The sequence below is a fragment of the Panthera tigris genome, chromosome F2, assembly GCF_018350195.1.
Source record: "Panthera tigris isolate Pti1 chromosome F2, P.tigris_Pti1_mat1.1, whole genome shotgun sequence".
NCBI classification, from domain to species: domain Eukaryota; kingdom Metazoa; phylum Chordata; class Mammalia; order Carnivora; family Felidae; genus Panthera; species Panthera tigris.
This window is the reverse complement of record NC_056676.1, coordinates 39,492,112-39,511,286: the sequence shown is the minus strand read 5'-3', so window position 1 is coordinate 39,511,286 and position 19,175 is coordinate 39,492,112. Positions and strand designations below refer to the sequence as shown.

At 34.2% G+C, this 19,175-nt stretch overlaps 1 protein-coding gene across 5 annotated transcripts in view; it reads left to right on the top strand.

Annotated features, from left to right (window-relative positions):
* Positions 1–19,175, top strand: part of TRIQK (triple QxxK/R motif containing) — an 83,244-nt gene that overhangs the window by 32,019 nt on the left and 32,050 nt on the right. For 3 of the 5 annotated variants that reach the window (XM_015537751.2, XM_007082782.3, XM_042972722.1), the window contains one exon: positions 12,518–12,596. In XM_015537751.2, the coding sequence (XP_015393237.1) occupies positions 12,536–12,596 (61 nt within the window). In that variant the 5' untranslated portion in view covers positions 12,518–12,535. Of the gene's footprint in view, positions 1–12,514; positions 12,597–19,175 lie in introns of all 5 variants that reach the window. The other 2 variants (XM_007082783.3, XM_042972720.1) reach the window with 1 other exon arrangement.

Sequence of the window (19,175 nt, the reverse complement as noted above, 5' to 3'; positions counted from 1 at the left end):
TATACTTGTTTCTTCTCTTTCCTCTTGACTCATTAAGCTTTTATCGTTAAGTAGTATGAGTTGCCTGCCTTACTGTTTTTTGGGTTTTTTTTTTGTCTTGTTTTGTTTTTGGAGAGAGAGTGGGGGAAGGGCTGTGTGTGTGTGTGTGTGTGTGTGTGTGTGTGTGTGTGTGAGAGAGAGAGAGAGAGAGAGAGAGAATATCTTAGAGTCCATGCTCAGAGCTCAGAGCCCAGAGCCCAACTTGGGGCTCAGTCTCAAGACTGTGACATCATGACCTGAGCTGAAATCCAGAGTCTGATGCTTAACGGATTGAGACACCCAGGCGCCCCTGCCTACTGGTTTTATACTAAAATTGTAGATGTCTTTGCTTTTCTAATATGGTTGGATGTGTGCCTCCTTGTATCAGCACTTTGTAATAGTAAAAACAGGGTCTGCAGTTTTGCTTATTTGATACCATGTTTATTATAACCTTAGAAACTTTTTGAAAGTACAGTTGACATAAAAAAACCTTTATTTGAAAGATAGTGTACTTTATGTCACTAATGACTTTTTGTTGACTATTTTTAAAAATTTTTTTAATTTAATTTTTTTATTTTTTAAAATTCACATCCAAATTAGTTATCATATATTGCAACAATGATTTCAGGAGTAGATTCCTTAGTGCCCCTTACCCATTTAGCCCATGTCCCCTCCCACAACCCCTCCAGTAACCCTCAGTTTGTTCTCCATATTTATGAGTCTCTTCTGTTTTGTCCCCCTCCCTGTTTTTATATTATTTTTGTTTCCCTTCCCTTATGTTCATCTGTTTTGTTTCTCAAAGTCCTCATATGAGTGAAGTCATATGATTTTTGTCTTTCTCTGACTGACTAATTTCACTTAGCATAATACCCTCTAGTTCCATCCATGTAGATGCAAATGGCAAGATTTCATTCTTCTTCATTGCCAAGGAATACTACATTGTGTGTATATATATATATATATATATATATATATATATATATATACACCACATCTTCTTTATCCATTCATCCATCAATGGACATTTGGGCTCTTTCCATACTTTGGCTATTGTTGATAGTGCTGCTATAAACATGGGGGTGCATGTGTCCCTTCGAAACAGCACACCTGTATCCCGTGGATAAATGCCTAGTAGCGAAACTGCTGGGGCGTAGGGTAATTCTATTTTTAGTTTTTTGAGGAACCTCCATACTGTTTTCTAGAATGGCTGCACCAGCTTGCATTCCCATGTTGACTATTAAAAGTTACCTTATTGGCCAGTCCTTGTTTAACTAACCCATCTCCTTTTACAAATGTAATACAAGAAATTGACTGAAGTGCATTTCCCATTTTGTTGAATTTAAACCCTGTAAATAGTAATGATCATTTTTCTACTTAGGAACATGGTCACTTACTTGATAGAAATTCTCTCCTCTGATTTGAAGTGTTCATTCCTCTAATACTCGTGCAAAATTCAGAACTAAAATAAATAATAATTCCATGGGACCCAGCTACTGTAGCACCCCCTCCCCCAGTGATGAGCATTGTTGATGGTACATACAAGACAGCTTTTTGTCTATTCTGGGCAGTATAAATTTAATGTGTTGTTTTGAAGTATGTCATGTGTCCAGATGCCACAACAATCTGTGCATTAAGAAGACATTAAAATAAAAGTAAGTAAAATATTTGTGGATATTTTTTGATGGAGACCAGGGAATTTGTGATACAATTATGTTTAGATCAACCAATTCAATGAGGTTTCAGGAAAAACAGGAGCATTGTTTTCTTATAGCAATTACAAACATTTTATAATGTGTATTTATAACACTCCCCTACCCTCACCACCTACCCCATGTCTATTTCTCCCTATTACCTCCTTGTATTACCTATTTCTTTTAGTGACATACCATGTCTCTAAGCCAGTATTTTGCCAAGTATGATCCTAAGATTGAAAACTTTGGCAGAAGTTGGTACTTGTTAAAAATGCAGCTTCCTTGGTCCCTCCCCAACAGTACTGACTAGGTATCTCTGAAGAATGAGGCTTGAGACTTTGTATTTTAATCATCACTAAAGTTTAAAAGCACAGTTTTCTTCAGCTTGTCCTCTGCCTTATACCCCCTTTGTGCTGTTCCCAAATTCTGAAAAGTCAACCCCCAAACGTCTCTTCCTTTCTGCTCGCTGTGTTGCTCTCTTATTAGATTGCCTTTGGAATGTAACTAGATTTTTTTTTAAGCTTATTAATTATCTTCAAACCTTCCAGTCTGTCTAATCATATTAAAAAGTGTCTGATTTGGTTACCTCACTGCACAAAACCCTTTTATGGTTTCTTTTTGAATTTAGAAGTCTGAAGTTTCAGCCGATTTGGATTTGTAAACACTTCCACAGTTTAGTCATACTGCCTTATTCAGCCTCCACCAAAGAGGCTGAGAGATCTCACAGTCCCTGCTGAGGCCTTCCATCGACTTCCAGCAGCATTTCTCAAATGCCAGTCAACAGAATTACCTGTGAGCTCATAAAAAATAAAAGTAGTGATTCTCAAAACATTAATGGCCAAAAAAAAAAAAAAAAAAAAAAAAAACAACAAAAAACAAAAAAACCAAGAGCAAAAACAAATAAACACACAAAAAACCTGGAGATTCATGGACCTGAGACTTTGAGATTTTCATTCAGTAAGACTATGATGGGGCTCAGGAATCTGCATTTTAATGAGCATCCCAGACAACTTTGATGTTGGTGATGGATGGACAACATTTTGACAAATGCTGACCTACAGCCTTTGCTTGCTCCTGGTGAGCTGGTATGCCTACTAGACTCTAGAGACCCGAGTCTTTCTTCTGAGATGCTCAATTCCAGCCAGAGGGACTGGGATTTCTTCATTTTACCCAGGCCACAGCTCACTCCTGAGAGGCCTGAGTACTCAATGCAGTTTAGAGATAACCTTCTTCAAGACATTACACATTCCTGTTACCTTTATTTGCTGTCCAAGAGGACACATTGGCCGTTTGTCTCCCCTGAATACTTATGACCGTATTATTCTGAGGCTTATTTTTATTATTTTTAATGGACCAATCTCTCGTTATTCTCTTCCTTCTCTCTGTTATACTTTATATCCTTGAACCCTGTCCATCTTCAAGCACTACATCAATTATTACTTTTACCTCTTGACGTTAATTGAAACCTGATACCATTTCCCCAAAGCCTTCTTAAGTGGAGACTCTTCTTTCTTTAACTCTCCACACACCTGGGGATCAAAAGTCTGGTGGTTATCTTTTTATTTTCTTATTGCCACTTCTAGTTCATTTACTTTTCCACGTATATAAAAATAAACAAGATAAATGAAACAAAAAAACCAACTCCTCTGTAGTTCATTCCCTTTGACTGTAGTACCTACCCTTGACGTCTCTTTATTCCTGTTAACTGTGGCCACCCAGGTCACTCCTCTGTCATCCTGACTTAGGGTCTTTCCACCTTAGCCCAAATCCTTCCACCATCCCGGGTGCCTTCACTATCCACATGTGTAATGTACTATCCTGGCCTCTCATTTCCTTAACTTGTCTGCCATATGGTTTTCCTATTACTTTAGTCAGCCTGGATCATAACCTGCTTCATTTCAGTAATAACACCAATCACCTCATACTCTCTATTAATAAACTTTAGTTCTCTAGTCAAAGAAACTCAAGCTCTTTTATTCTCAAAACTTTGATTATTTGACCTCGTCCAAATCTTTTAAGTCCAAAAATCGGTCCGCTTTCTGCTTAACTCTACATCCCCCTGCTGTCTTCACTTCCTTCTCTAGCTTTAGACACCATGGCACATCACTTTACCCACTTTTTATAGTATCCTAGACTTTTCTGCCCCACTGCCCTTCTGTCATGCCTCTCTGGGAAAACCTAAACTTTGCTTCATCCAGCTGTCTATCCCTTCCCCAAACCAGCAGCGAGCAGCTGAGCACTCAGCAAAAAACATGCTATTTTCAATCACGTAGTTTAATGCGACCAAGGATTCATGGTTACCAAATTAATTCAGTCTCTTAATGTTTCTCATTAATTCTGTTTTCCCTGGACAGCCCTTTCTGTTTTTCCCCAGCATCAATTCCAGCCTCTGTGCTCTCAAATCTCCAAAGTCCCTACCTTCCATTTCACTCCTAGGAGACAGTGTACCTCTTACTTCATAGTGTGAATGTGGAGCTGCCTGGTGGAGCTTCCTCTAATTCAGACTCTGCCAAACTTCACAAGAGGTATTCTCACCTGCCCCCCTTCCCTCTTTCCTGTTAACATGAAACAGGTCGTTTGCTGTGATTATCAGTTCAAGTGTGCACTGAGTCCTATCCCATCCTGCCTACTTGAAAAGCACAATCATTTTTTATTTTTTTTCCTGTCTCTTCACCACCTCCCTCCACTGGCTCCTTCTACTTATTATTTAGACTGACTCAAATTTCCCTCTGCATTCAGAAACAGACAAGCAAGCCCTCAAGAGTAAAACAAAACAAAGTGTGTGTGTGTGTATATATATCATATATATATATATATGATATATATACACATATATATGATATATATACATATATATGATATATATATATCATATATATGTGTATATATATAAATCTTCCTTATCCTCTCCCTTCCTCTCTGCATAGTGTCCTATGTATCCCCTTCCTTTCCCTTATTTTATTTTTTTGTAAATTTTTTTAATGTTTATTTTTATTTTTGAGAGAGAGAGAGAGAGAGAGAGAGAGAGAGAGAGAGACAGAGGGGGAGGGGCAGAGAGAGAAGGAGACACCGAATCTGAAGCAGGCTCCAGGCTCCAAGCTGTCAGCACAAACCTGATGCAGGGCTCTAACTCACGAACTGTGAAATCATGACCTGAGCTGAAGTCTGAGACTCAACCAACCGAGCCACTCAGGTGCCCCATTTTTCCTTATTTTATAGTAGATTTGTCTATACTTTCTATGTCTACTTTCTCACCTCTTACATATTCCTTAGCCCATGAGAAGTAAGTGTTTCAATGAGTGTTTCAGGGAAGAAGCAGGGGTCATCATTGTTAAATGATGTTACCAGGGTGTGTAAAACTGATGAATACTCCTTTAATTTAGGTCTAAAGGAGCCATTGCTTCTTTCACTCAGCATAGTAATTTTGAGATTTATCTCCATTGTTGCGTCTTATCAGTATTTATTTTTGACCAAGTAATATGCATTACTATGTAAATAGTTTCTTTCTTTCTTTCTTTCTTTCTTTCTTTCTTTCTTTCTTTCTTTCTTTCTTTCTTTCTTTCTTTCTTTCTTTCTTTCTCTGCATAAATAAGCCACAGTTTATCAGTTTATCTGTTGATCAACATGGGGGCTATTTCCAGTTTTTGGCTATATGAGTAAAAATACTATGAACATCCTTGTACAAAGCTTTTTTGTGGGCGTATGTATTTATCTCTCTTAGGTAAACACCTAGGGATGGAATTGCTGGTAGTTAACTTTGTAAGAAATTGCCCTTTTTCCAAAGTGGTTGTCAATTTACACTCCCATCAGCAGTGTACAAGAATTTTGGTGGCTCCACAGCCTCCCAATATTTTGTATAGCAAAGTGGGTATCGTAATATTTTAATTTGCATTTTGCTGATCACTGATGGTGTTGAGAGCTTTTCATGTGCTTATTTGTCATCCATATATCTTCTTTGGTGAAGTTTCTGTTCAAGTCTTTTGCCCATTTTTGTATTGTGTTGTATGACATATATTACTGAATAGTTCTTTACACATTCTGGAAGCAAGGTCTGTTTTCAGATATAGATTTTCTGAGTATCTATAATTCACATTTATTTTTTCCTGGTATCTTTTGATGAGCAAAAGCTAGTTTACATCCTCTTTTTTTTTTTTTCTTTTTTGCCTTTATGATCTATTCTGTTTGTGTTCTTTTTTAAAATTTTTTTGCAAGTTTATTTTTCAGAGAGAGAGAGGTTGCAAGCACAAGTGGGGGAGACAGAGGGAGAGGGAGAATCCCAAGCAGGCTCCATACTGTCAGCACAGAGCCTCACGTGGGGCTCAAACTCACAATCCATGAGATCATGACCTGAGCTGAAATCAAGAGTCGGATGCTTAACCGACTAAGCCACCCAGGTGCCCCATATATTGTGTTCTAAGAAATATTCCCTTGTCCAAGGTTGTAATAATAATCTCTTTCCCCCCCCTAGTAGCTTTATTGCTTTAGCTCTTTTGTTTAGGTCTGTAATCTATCCTCAATTTATTTGTGTATGTGATATGAGATAGGGGTCCAATTTTTGTTTTGTTTCCTTACAAGGATATGCAACTGTTCCAGCAGTATTATTTATACTGTATTCATTTTAGTTCCATCATATGGCTGAAGGGTGGGTCCCAATGACTAAGATTCCTTTCCTGGAATATGACTTTTGGGGTTACACTGCCAACTATCTTACAGTTACTTACAAATTTTTATGTCAGTGTTGGCAGGTGATCAGGATTTTAGAAATCACCTTTGCACAGTTCAAGTTTTGACATATTCTTTCTGCAGCTATAAAGGAAATTAATTTGGCAAAGGGAAGATGTGGTCACTTGGATCTCTGAAAACATTAGGAAGACCACTGATTAGTTCTTTAGTTTTACATAGTAGGAATTTATTCCTGCTTATAATAAATTATCTCAGTATTACAGTAGGTCAAAGTATACATTGTCTGCTTGGATGCTGTGTCACATTTTGATAGTCTCCCAAATGACCTATTTTTTTTTCATGTCTTTAAGCGTGGATAATTCTCTCTAGAGATCTGAATTACGTGCCCTTGCTTGAAATAATAAAACATAGATTCCACAAGTGGGGGAATATGGAAGTAACATTTAAAGTACATTTCAGAGCATGGGTAAATTCATGAAAATGTGAATGAGCTTGTCAAAATCATGGAACTAAAAGCTGAGTTTGATAGTGCACCAGAACATGGGTAAGGAACACATGACAACTTGGGTTATTGATGATTTTTAAATGTTTTTGCTTTATATGGGAAATGGGTTATTATTTGGATAACTTATATGTTACTTATGTAATCAGCTTTGAATTTTTAAAACATCACTCTGGAAATAATGAATGCACCAGATGAGGGACAAATGCATTCTTTATTTACTACTTTGTTCATCCCAACATCTGGCATAAGATTGTATTTTCATGATTGGTTCCCAATTCTGACTCAGCCATAACTAAACATCTTTTATGACTCTTTATAGTGTCATACTTAAGTAAGATTTTTTTTTTAAGTAAGGGTCTTTTAGCCTTAAAAACTGAGATTATTATTTTTTCTGTGGTCATGGGTTGAATTTTTTTAATAACCTGTGTTTTGATCTGTATTTAAATGTCACAGTCTGGAATGAATGCTCTTTCTGGAAGCAGAGACATATGTGAAGGTTTCAGGTTCCTTATTTCTTTACTTGTTCTTTCTGGATTTCATAAAAAAGGTATAAATGAACAATAAAATAACTTTGTTGGAATGCGATAGAATATTGCACTACCTTTGTTTGTTTTTAAAGGTCACATATTGTACTTAAAAATACGTGTGGCAAATTGCTGTGTAAAATTCAGGTTAAGAAAGGATATGAAAAACAAAAACACTCTCTTTAATCTGAGAAGTCCTGAAGAGTGTAAAGTTTTAATTAAATACAAATTAATTATGAAATATTTTAATATGCAATTTAGGTATTAAATAAAATTAGCATTTTTCTTTCTTAAGTATGTGTTATCAAGTTTCAAGAATGTTAAAAACTTCTCTGATGATTTAATCTGAAATCATTCCTACAGCAAAATTCATAAATAATAAATATTATCTTATTAATCCATATTTTAGTTTAGCTGGGTCTCAGAGCAAGTTAGTTCCTCAGGGAATGTGGTGTTCTTTATAAAAGAAGGTGATGAGATGTAATCTCCAAGGAATTAAATTGTGAAAACAATCTCGGTATTGTACATGCTAATATAAATCTGTTATTCCCTTTCCGCATCTATCACAACACATTTTAAATTGTGGCTGATCTTGTATGCAAATAGCTGTCTTATTAGAAATTGCAGCTCTGTGTGCTCATGTCTCCCTGGATTTCTTGGGAGTTTGCTATCTAACCATCAAAGCAATAGAAATGAATGATGATTGCTGCAAGGCTTTGAAGAACAAAGAAAAGTCAGAACGTTTTAGAGGTTCTAGATGTCTGAGGCATTGACAGTTTGCACCATACACATGAATGGGTATCTCTTTACATCATTTAGAATAGCCTCAATGTGTTTATTAGAAAAGAAAATATTTTTCTACCTTCTTGTGTTTGTCACAGCTAATAAATGTAGGGCATTTGTGCGTGTGTGTGTTCTCTAGGCCTTTTTTGTTTGTTTCAACATTTGGTAAAATTTTATTTTGCTTGAAGAATAGAATAGAATACATAAAGAATGGAATAATTTCAAAGAATAAAGGTTTAATTTTTGAAATTTTGGTTAAGGATTATCAGTCACTAAAATAATTAGGAACAAAAATTAGGAACAAAAATTAAACTAGCTCCTCTCTATTGTATCTCTTAGGTTGAAATTCTTTTAAAGTTTTTATATTCATAGGTTATATAAATGTAAAATGTATCTATTCACAGAGTATAAGCCTTTATAAAAATATAGGGTATCACCAAAAATATTTTGGTATCGCTTTGTTTATTTAAAGTACAATTTAAAAAAAGTAAAATCTAATTTACTTTGGTGGGTAGATTTTTTTTATGGATCCCTTACTTTTTTTATTTACTACAGGTAAGGAATGAATAAAATACTGGCCTCTAAAGTGTTATCTCTGTTAGGATGTTGGTTTAAATGACCAGGAAGGAATTAAGGGAAGCATAGTGAGTGACCATTTGGGTAGCTAGGCTTAGTAATTTGCTTTTTAAAATTTAAGCTATTCCATGAAGGCAACAGACAAAACTAAATTGAAGGGGTAATAATGCTTCGTGTATGTATTTATTTAAACTAACTTCTCTCCTAAAATGGAGTGATATTTATCTAGCCCCACATAATCAAGATTAAAATAACTTGACTCCTCCTTGCAATTAATAAATGCAAAATACTATGCAAATGGTTGCTATATGAATAAATTATAATATATCTATTGATATTTTTTATGATGCTTGTATTAAAGTTCTGAATAATCACAAGTGAGAATATAGGATTAGGTGATGTCTTGGTTTTAGTTCTGAAATTTTAAAGTTAAACCACATGGTGTATGAGAATGAAGATTTTATTTATTTGACTTTTTGTCTTACCTTGCACATTCCTAAATATTACCATAATATTAAATATAAAGATTATTATGGATAGAAAAATATTTTTTAACTGAATTTATGTTTTTACACATAAGTGGTAATTATTAATTTGGGGATGCCTTTTACTGTGTTATGGACCACTGTTACGATTGTTCAGTGTGACCATAAATATAAATAAACAATACAGTTTGATATGAAAAGATTTCAAAGGCATTTGGCATTTGAGAACCGTAATAATGCTCTTTAGGAAAATTACAGTTTAATAATTTATGTGAAGACATCTATACATACTTGTTTTAGTTAGGATGATACTACCTACCGTAACAAACAAATATAAAACGTATAGAGGCTCAAATGCTGCAGTGATTCCTGTTGTCACAGCAGTGTGAAAGTAGAAAATAAGTTACTTGAGTAGCTTTCCTTCATGCAGTCATTCAGGATCCAGGATGTCATAGGCTCTGTCATCTTCATCAGATTATTTCCAGTAGCACCCTGGGGGCCGTCTCCATTTCAGCCAGATGAATGAAAACACATGGAAAAATTTTATAGGTTAGTTCTAGAAGTAGAAAACTCTAATTTATCTATTTTTTTTGTTGGCTGAAACTCAGTCACATGCCCATAGCTAGCAGCAAAAGGAAAATTGTCAAGTGAGCTCAGGGGAAAAATCAAAAACAAAAACAAAGCAAAAACAAAGGTATACATATATTTTAGTAAGCAGCCAGCAATCTTTCCTATAGTCCACCTTTCTGGTCGTGAAATAGCCATGCACATCCTCTTTCCTGCCTCTTTAGTAGGTTGATCTTAAAGCTTCCCACTTACTGTATCCGCACAGAGTCAAGGATCAAGCCAGTGCACAGTTCTCCCTCTTAGGTTGGAAGGTGGTTCCTTGAAGTTTACTGACTATGAAATTTTCCTAATGGCAAAGCAGAGGATAACTGCTTCATATCTCCTATAGTCACTCCCATTTAGAAAGGGAAGGGAAGGGTGAGAAACACAGCAATCACTGACCCAGCATGACCATGAAACCTGCTGTACACAAGGGTGCATGAGGCCACTGAGAAGGTCCATTGTCCCGACAGAAATTTCTTGCTTGGATCCTAATTATGGTCCTTTTAGAGAAGTTCCCTTGCCCATTTTTTCTATGGCTCTCCCTTCTGGATGGTTCTCCTTCCAGGTCACATATGAGGAGGATGTTACAAATCTAGAATTTCCTTCCTTGGGGGCTGCAATCTGTTGGTTTAAGTTTAGAAGTCCAAGAATTGATTTTCATTCACATACCTTTTTTAGACAAAGTTGGTTTCGTTGTAAATGTAATTCCCTCAGATTTTAGTAACCTTCTTACCATTTCTAGTTAATTCCATGTGACACTGCAATTTCTTTTCCAGACATCTGCTTATTTTCTATGTTACAGAACCCCTGCACTTCTCTGTTTCTACCCAAATACTGGCTGCCTCTGTGATCTGAAACAATAGGTTCAGGTGAGAGGGGAACATCCCAATCGGCTCGCTCTCTCTCTTTCTGTCTTGTTTTTTGACTGAGAAGTCTTTTTTTTTTTTTTTTTTACATTTATTTATTTTTGAGAGACAGAGAGAGACAGAGCACAAGTGGGGGAGGGGCAGAGAGAGAAGGAGACACAGAATCCGAAGCAGGCTCCAGGCTCTGAGCTGTCAGCACAGAGCCCAACGTGGGGCTCGAACCCACAAACTGCGAGATCATGACCTGAGCCGATGTCGGAAGCTCAACCGACTGAGCCACACAGGTGCCCCTAACTGAGAAGTCTTAATGGGCCTTTATTCTTCAAAGCCCTTCTCACTTTTATTTCTTGCTATTTGGCTTTTAGAAGAAGTTGGCATTTTCAACATTGTTATTCCCCAAATTACCAAGCTCGTTATCATTTTATATTTTTGCTTATGAATTGACCAGTTCTTGTCTGACCGCATCTTTATTTTGTAGTTCCTTATTAGAAACAGCGAGGAGCAATTTCCAGGCATCATTCAGGGAACAATTAAGTCTGTAATAAATAGACTTCACCAACATATATAAATTCTCCATCACAATAGAATTTCATTCCTCTTTCAGTAGAGTATTATGATGGTAAACAAGTCAGAGAGAGTATCCTCTTCTACCACAGGCTGACCAAGGTACTATGTTCTTAATATGTACCCTTAGGTTTATTGGGGGATAATTTACATTCCAGCCAATTGGAAGGGGAAAGATAATGCAGCTGTCGACAAAGGAGATTTTTAATCTTCGGGTTTGGGAGTGACACATAGTACTTCCATTCATATTCTGTTGGCAATTACTCAATTATATATTTGAAGTGAGGCTAGGAAATATAGTTTAACTCTGTGCCAGGAAGACAAAGGAGAATTTGGATTTTTGTGAGTAGGTTGTAATCTGTGCCACATACATATTTTTTAAAGTTTTCATTTAAATCTAGTTCGCAGGGTAATATTAGTTTCAGATCTGCATGTTAGTGATTTTCGCACTTTGATACAACACCCGGTGCTCATCACAAGTGCACTCTTTAATCGCAATCACCTATTCTGCCCATCCTCCCACTCACCCGCCTTCTAGTAACCATCGCTTTGTTCTCTATAGTTAAAAGCCTCTCTTTCTTGTCACCCCCTCTTTGCTCATCTGTTTTGTTTCTTAAATTCTACATATATCTGCCACATATTTAAATCCAATAAAAATAATAAGGTTTGAATGTTGTGTTGTGGATTAAATAAAACAGTGCATATAATGTAGTAAGCATAAGAATATTAGTAAATCTAGAACTCAAATTTAGGCACTTTTGTTAACTGTGTCATGCTTTTTAAAACAAAATGTAAAGTGTCTGAGATTCAAATATTAGTTTTTATTTTGTAACATGGTAGATAATTGGAAAGAAACATTCTGCCAATAGCATGCCTACAACCCCCACCTATCTGAATGAACAGTACATGACTTTCACATTTACAGATAATACTCTCTAATAGTTTGGTTTAATTGAGTATTGATAGTACTTGATAAAAATGAATGTTACCGAGAACAAATAATTGGGAAATTTAATTACCAGCAATTGTATCCTCGATAATTTATTTGGAAGATTTTTGTGTTCTTTATTGATATCTAAAGGGAATAAGTCAAAGACATTTTTACCCATTGCTTTAAAACTGAGTTTTATGGAATAAATTATTCCTGAAGTTTGTAGATAGTCCTTTTGATTTTTTAGGACTTCATCATAATTATCTTCTTTCTTTGCAGCAGGCATTTTGGAGATCAAAGATGGGTAGAAAAGATGCCTCCACTGTAAAACTTCCTGTTGATCAGTACAGAAAGCAAATTGGTAAGCACTGAATTCCCTTTGATACATTCCTGTGAATTAAGATAAAGAAAAAATCAATTATGTGTGATATTAAGAAAATAACTTTTCCCTAATACATATGATACACAGAATATGAATAATGAAGGACCATATAGTTTTTAAAGAGTGAAAAATAAGTGCAGTCCTGCTTACCAATGAAGAAATACACTTTGTGTACTTGTGATTTTTCTAAGCTCTTATAATTTTTATTAATTTAATAAAAGCAAAAGTACATTGTATTATTATTCTTAAGGGTGGATGCTCTTATATAGTAAATTTTTTTAATTTTTTTTATTGTTTATTTATTATTGAGAGACAGAGAGAGACAGAGCATGAGCACGGGAGGGACAGAGAGAGACACACACAGAATCTGAAGCAGGCTCCAGGCTCTGAACTGTCAGCACAGCGCCGGACGTGGGGCTCGAACCCACAGGCTGCGAGATCATGACCTGAGCCGAAGTCAGACACTTTACCAACTGAGCCACCCAGGCGCCCCAGTATTTATTTTTAACATTATCATCTATTAAATCATTTATTTTTATCCATCTGAAAATTTTTAATTTTGTTGACTGAATGGCAGTAATTTGATAAGCTTGAAATTCTTCTTTAAAATTTTACCTTAATAAAATGGTGGACTAAAGAAAAGTCCACTCATCAACTTAAAAATAATAACAGAAAGCTTATCTGTTTTAGACTGTGCTCTAAGTGCAAGATTTTCTACCCAATCTTTTCAAGATTACATGAAGTATTTATAAAAAATTACCTACATATGAAGTCACAAAGTCCACTCAATTTTCAAGAATCAGTATCCTACAACTAGAACTGTGAACAAAGTGTAGTAAATTAGAAATAATTTAGAAACAAATTCCCATCTTGCACTTTTTCTTTTTACATGTTCCTACTCATTCCCACCCATTCCCACTTCTTTGGAAATAAAAAAAGTAATAATTAATGAAAACCTCTTCTAAATAACTGAAGGATAAACAGAGAAGTTCAAAGAGAAGTCAGAAAATAATTTGAAATTATTCATACCAAAAGAGCAAATACCTATTTCATAAATGTGATATATAAGGTGTACTCCATAAAGATATTTCTATAAAACAAAAGAGATGCAAAATGAAAAGAATATTTAGAATATATATAACCAATGAAGAATTTATATGTAGAAAAATAAAGCCCTACTATAAATAAATAAAGTACTTTGGAAACCAGTAGTAAAATGGGTACAAAACATGAAGAGGCAACTCATGAAAGAGGAAGTCTAAATAGACAAAAATAATAACGAAACAAACCACTATTACAATAAAAACTGAAATCAAAAGAGTCTTGTGAGGGGCGCCTGGGTGGCTCAGTTGGTTAAGCATCTGACTTTGGCTCAGGTCATGATCTCACGGTTTGTGGGTTTGAGCCCCATGTCGGGCACTGTGCTGACAACTCAGAGCCTGGAGCCTACTTTGGATTCTGTCTCCCTCTCTCTCTGTCCCTCTCTGGCTTGTGGTCAGTCTCTCTGTCTCTCTCTCTGTCTTTAAAAAATAAATAAACATTAAATTTGTTTTTTAAAAAGAGCCCTGTGAAATGATCTAACTCATTTAACTGATAGATAAAAGCAAATTAAAAAACAGTATTTCTAACTACATTAATTCTTCACTTTTAGGATGTTAATAAATCGTGTGGGTTGTTATGTTATTTATGTGTTTAAAAAGAAAGACTAACTTATCAGATTGAAGTCTGATCAAATGGGATGTGCTAACCACATAAAGAGTAACTATATAGTGGATCAATTCACAAACTCTTAAATATACAATTCTTAGAATTTTGACAAGTGTATATACTCATGTAACTAGAAATGCCAATTTTAATAAAAACATTTCCATTTTCTCAGGTATTTCTTCAGATCTGCTTCCAGTCATTCTCTATCCACTTCCATATGCAACTACTGTTTTGATTTCTATCACCATAGATGAATTTTTTCTACTAAAAAAAAAAAAAAAAGGCCTTCTAAGGCTTTTACTGAAATTGAATTTTATCTAATGATCAATTTTGGAAAATAGACGTTAAAAATTCAAAGTCTTCTGTTTTATAAACATGGCATATCTTTTGTTTTATTTAATTCTACTCATATTTATTAGAGCCAAGGAAGAATGAGATACAGTAATATAATTGTGAGGCCTCAGCCTGTTCTTACACTAAATTGTTCAGAGGGTGCTGCGGTGTGTATTATATTCCCACACAAAGTTCTCTTTCCTGTGTTTCTTTCTCTTGAAAGTATAAGCTACACAAGACCCAACTGTCTCACCAGGTTCTTGGGAGATCCATGAGAAGTGTTAGACTGGTTTGTAAACCAGACTGGTGCATGGATATGAGTTATCCTGTGTGTACTTTGGAAATACAGTAATCATAATCAAACACAAGTAGTGAGGGTATACTTTTGTTCACTCTTTTTAAGGATAATGCTCTGCAGTCTTCAGATTCTCAAACATATAGTACAGGATATTATAATATATATAAGTTTTTTTGTAAAGACAAAGAAATGAAATAGAAGAGATATTGACTAGTTAATTAATATAAACCAATTAGTTAAGATTAAGTAATTGAAAAAAAAAAAAAAGATTGACTCATTCAAGGATTTTCTCAAGGAAGGATTTTCTAATTTTCTGTATCAGAGTTAGAAAGTACCATAAGCCTGAGCTCATACTAATGATGATAAATCTATCACTGGCACTGTCCCCCCTTAAATGGAGTGCTATGCAAATGTTTCCCACATCCTATCAAAAATGTGAGGAGGGAATCAAGCAGCTAAAATTATCCAATATTTCAGTATTGGTGGTAAGAAAACAAGTATCAATAACAAATCAAATGAGTATTATAGTAGTTTTTTTAACATTAAATTTTGTAAATATTAAAGTTATCAGTAAGCTAATTTAATTACCAGTTAATGAACGTTCGCAAAGAGTAGCGGCATTATGTACTTTCAGTGTTCTCTTATTACTAAATCTCATTTATATAATTTTTGTATGGTCACTCAGTAATGGTGTTTGGCGATACCAGTGCTGCTGTTTGAGTGATGGTTTTAGTATCACTGCTTAATATTTATCTTCTGCTAAAAGTTTTATCTTTTGAATTATGTACTAAATGATAGTGATTAATGGCTTTGATAAAAGCTTTCTTTAAATATTCTTTGCTCAGGGAAGAATCAAATGGACTGGCATTGTGACTGGAAACACCTTACAGACACTGAATCTTCACATTAAATGGACAGGGTTTTAATTACTGTAGCATGATCTTGAAATGTGTAGTGAACTGAGATGAAATAAACTTCTTGCTTTCAAGGCAATAAACCTAATAAAAACTGAATATTCTGAAATATTGCTGACTAAAAGGGGAAATAGTTTAGGTGTTATCATTTCTTCAGATATAATATTGTAAAATTAGGTAGTAAGATTGCCTAATGTCACATGCATTATTCTAGAGATAAGTTATTTCAAAATTGGAAGAGAATTTTAAAAATCGCTTTAACAGGTGTGCCTGGGTGGCTCAGTTGGTTAAGCATCCAACTCTTGGTTTTGGCTCAGGTTATGATCTCGCAGTTTCGTGAGTTTGAGCCCCAAATCGGGGTCCATGCTGTGCTGGCAGTGTGGAGCCTGCTTGGGATTCTCTCACCTCCCCCTCTCTGCCCCTCCCCCACACACTCTGTCTCTGTCTCTCTCAAAAATAAATAAACAAAAAAACCCCACATTAACATAATTAAGATATTTTCTAAATATATGTTATTAAGTATATCAGGCAAAATAATATTTATGTGCTAGGTAAATTGTAAAAATACAACTAATTTACTTGTAAATCTCTATTTTCTTATTGGCATATGATATTATAGATTCATTTCTTTAATATGTTCTAGAAAATTGTTAGCCATTGTTTCCTCAAAATATTACTCCAGTTTTCTTCTTCTCTCCTTTTGGGCAAATACCAGAAATTTTATTCTGTGTAATAGGATATGTGCATTTTTAACTGCTAAATTGCTCTCCAAAGTTGCTGTACCATTTTATAGGCCTATAAGCAAAGTAAAGTGTTGTCTATTTCTCCATATCTTTTTGTTACCAGGAGACTTAAAATGTTTGCCAATCTCACGCACATGAAATTGTATTCATTCTTTTTAGTTTTCATTGTGTTACTTGCTGAGGTTAATCGTTTCTTGTACTTATTGATCTTTTGATTTCTCTCTTTGTGGATATTTTGCTGCTCCTATTTCCTCTCTTCCTTTCTTTTCCTTCCTTCCTTCATTTCTTTCTTTCTTTCTTTCTTTCTTTCTTTCTTTCTTTCTTTCTTTCTTCCTTTTTTTGGTGAGTGGACTTTTAATTGCCCTTTCCTTCCTTCCTTCCTTCCTTCCTTCCTGCCTGCCTGCCTGCCTGCCTTTCATCTGTATGTATATATATATATATATATATATATATATATATACATACATATATATATATATATATATATATATATACACACATATAGTTTCTTGAATGAATTTTGTGATAAAGTTGAATGAAATACTATTGAGTTATTTTTATCTTATTGTATTGAGTTCTTTATACTGATAATAATCTTCTAGATAATAATTTTTCCATTATTAAACTTGCTTGTTGTTTTGGAAATACTTTACTTGTTTAATGCTACAGCTTTATAATAAGTCTTGGCAAATGGTAGAACAAGGCCTCTCCTCAAACTTGTCTCAATTATTTTTTGTTCTTTATCCTCTTAGGTGAATTTTAAAATTAACTTTACATAGTCATGAAAAAGGCCACTGATGGCCAAATTGGAATTATATTGATTTATATATTATTTTGGGAAGAATTTATGTCTTTATACATGAAATTCATATCAATTTTATCCTTTTAAATAACGTATAGTCGATATATTCAATAAATTTTCATCATTTTCTTTATAAAGTTATTGGATTTTTTGAGTTAAACAGAAGTGACATGTACTTCAATTTTTTGCTATTGTGACTAGAAAATATGCAAGTGGAAATAGAGATATTCTTATTCTATTCCTGACTTTGAAGAAAATACTTCGTTTTCATTTTGCCATTATGTGTGATGTTAGTTCTAGGTTTTTGGTACATACTTGCCATTGAACTAAGGAAATTCTCCTTTGTTCTTAGTTTACTAAGAGATTTTTTTTTCCTTTTTTAAAGTAATGAAGTATGAATGTATGAAAGTAATGAATTTTATTGAAGATTTTTTTCTATTAGAGGAATATTATTTGATATTTTGCTAAATTATATGAATAGATGTTTCTAAACTATCTTTACATTGCTTAATTTGTTTTTATTTTTAAAAATACACAATTGATTTCAGTTTACTAGTAATTTATGATTTTTCTAAACATCCTTTTTTATGAATGTAATTGGCATATGTCTCTCCATTCTCTTACCATCTTTGTTTAGTTTTAGGTTGAAAGTCATACAAGATTTCTATAATGAATTGGAGAAATATACTTCTTATATCCTCTGGGATAGGTTATACAAATTTAGAAATAAAACCTTCTAGATTGTTTATACAACACCCTACCAAAATCCCTGTCTGAGGCTTTTTATTTGAATAGATTTCTAGCTACTTTCTCTCTTCTTTTTTTAATCAATAGATAAAATAGATCTATTAATAGATCTATAGTTTTGAACCACTCTGGATAGCTTACATTCAGTGATAAAGTTGAATAAAAGAATTTCAAATATATTCATAAATAGTTGGGCATACATTTTTAAAAATATTTTTTAAGTATCGGGGTCCTGGGTGGCGCAGTCAGTTGAACGTCTGACTTTGGCTCAGGTCATGATCTCACTGTGGGTTAGAGCCCCACATCGGGCCCTGTGCTGACAGCTCAGAGCCTGGACCCTGCTTCAGGTTCTGCATCTCTCTCTCTCTGTCCTTCCCCCGCTCATGCTGTGTCTCTCTCTGTCTCAAAAATAAAATAAACAGTAAAAAATTAAAAAAAAATTTTTTTAAATATCTTAGTTTCTATTTTTAATTGATGTTATTTAACTTTATCTTTTTATGAATATTAACTGTGATGTTGAATTTTTTTATGTTTTAAAGAATTAACTTTTATTACTATAGATTCTATTATTCCTTTGTCCATAATTTTACTGTTTATAATTTCCTTCATTGCTATTCGTCTTCTCTTTCTTTTGTAATTATTTGAGTTGAATGCTTTGCTATTTGTTTTTTAAGCTTTTTAAAATAATGTATTCATTTAATGAATTAGATTTTTTCATTGCATTATTGGTATCATTACATTATTTAGAGCTTTCTGAGCTCATATATATTTCATATACTTATGTATTTCATATATATTTATACATTTATGTATTTTTAATTGATTCTTAAACTTATTTTTTGTTCAAAGACTTTCAGGGTGATATCAGTTTCTGATATTAAGCTTTTCTCTGTTGCATAATATGTGGTCAATTTCATAAACATTCTGTCTGTGCTTGAAAGGAAGAGGTATTCTCTAACATTAGGATGCACTACTGCCTAAGTTAATTGTGGTGTTCAAATGAATGAGCTGTCT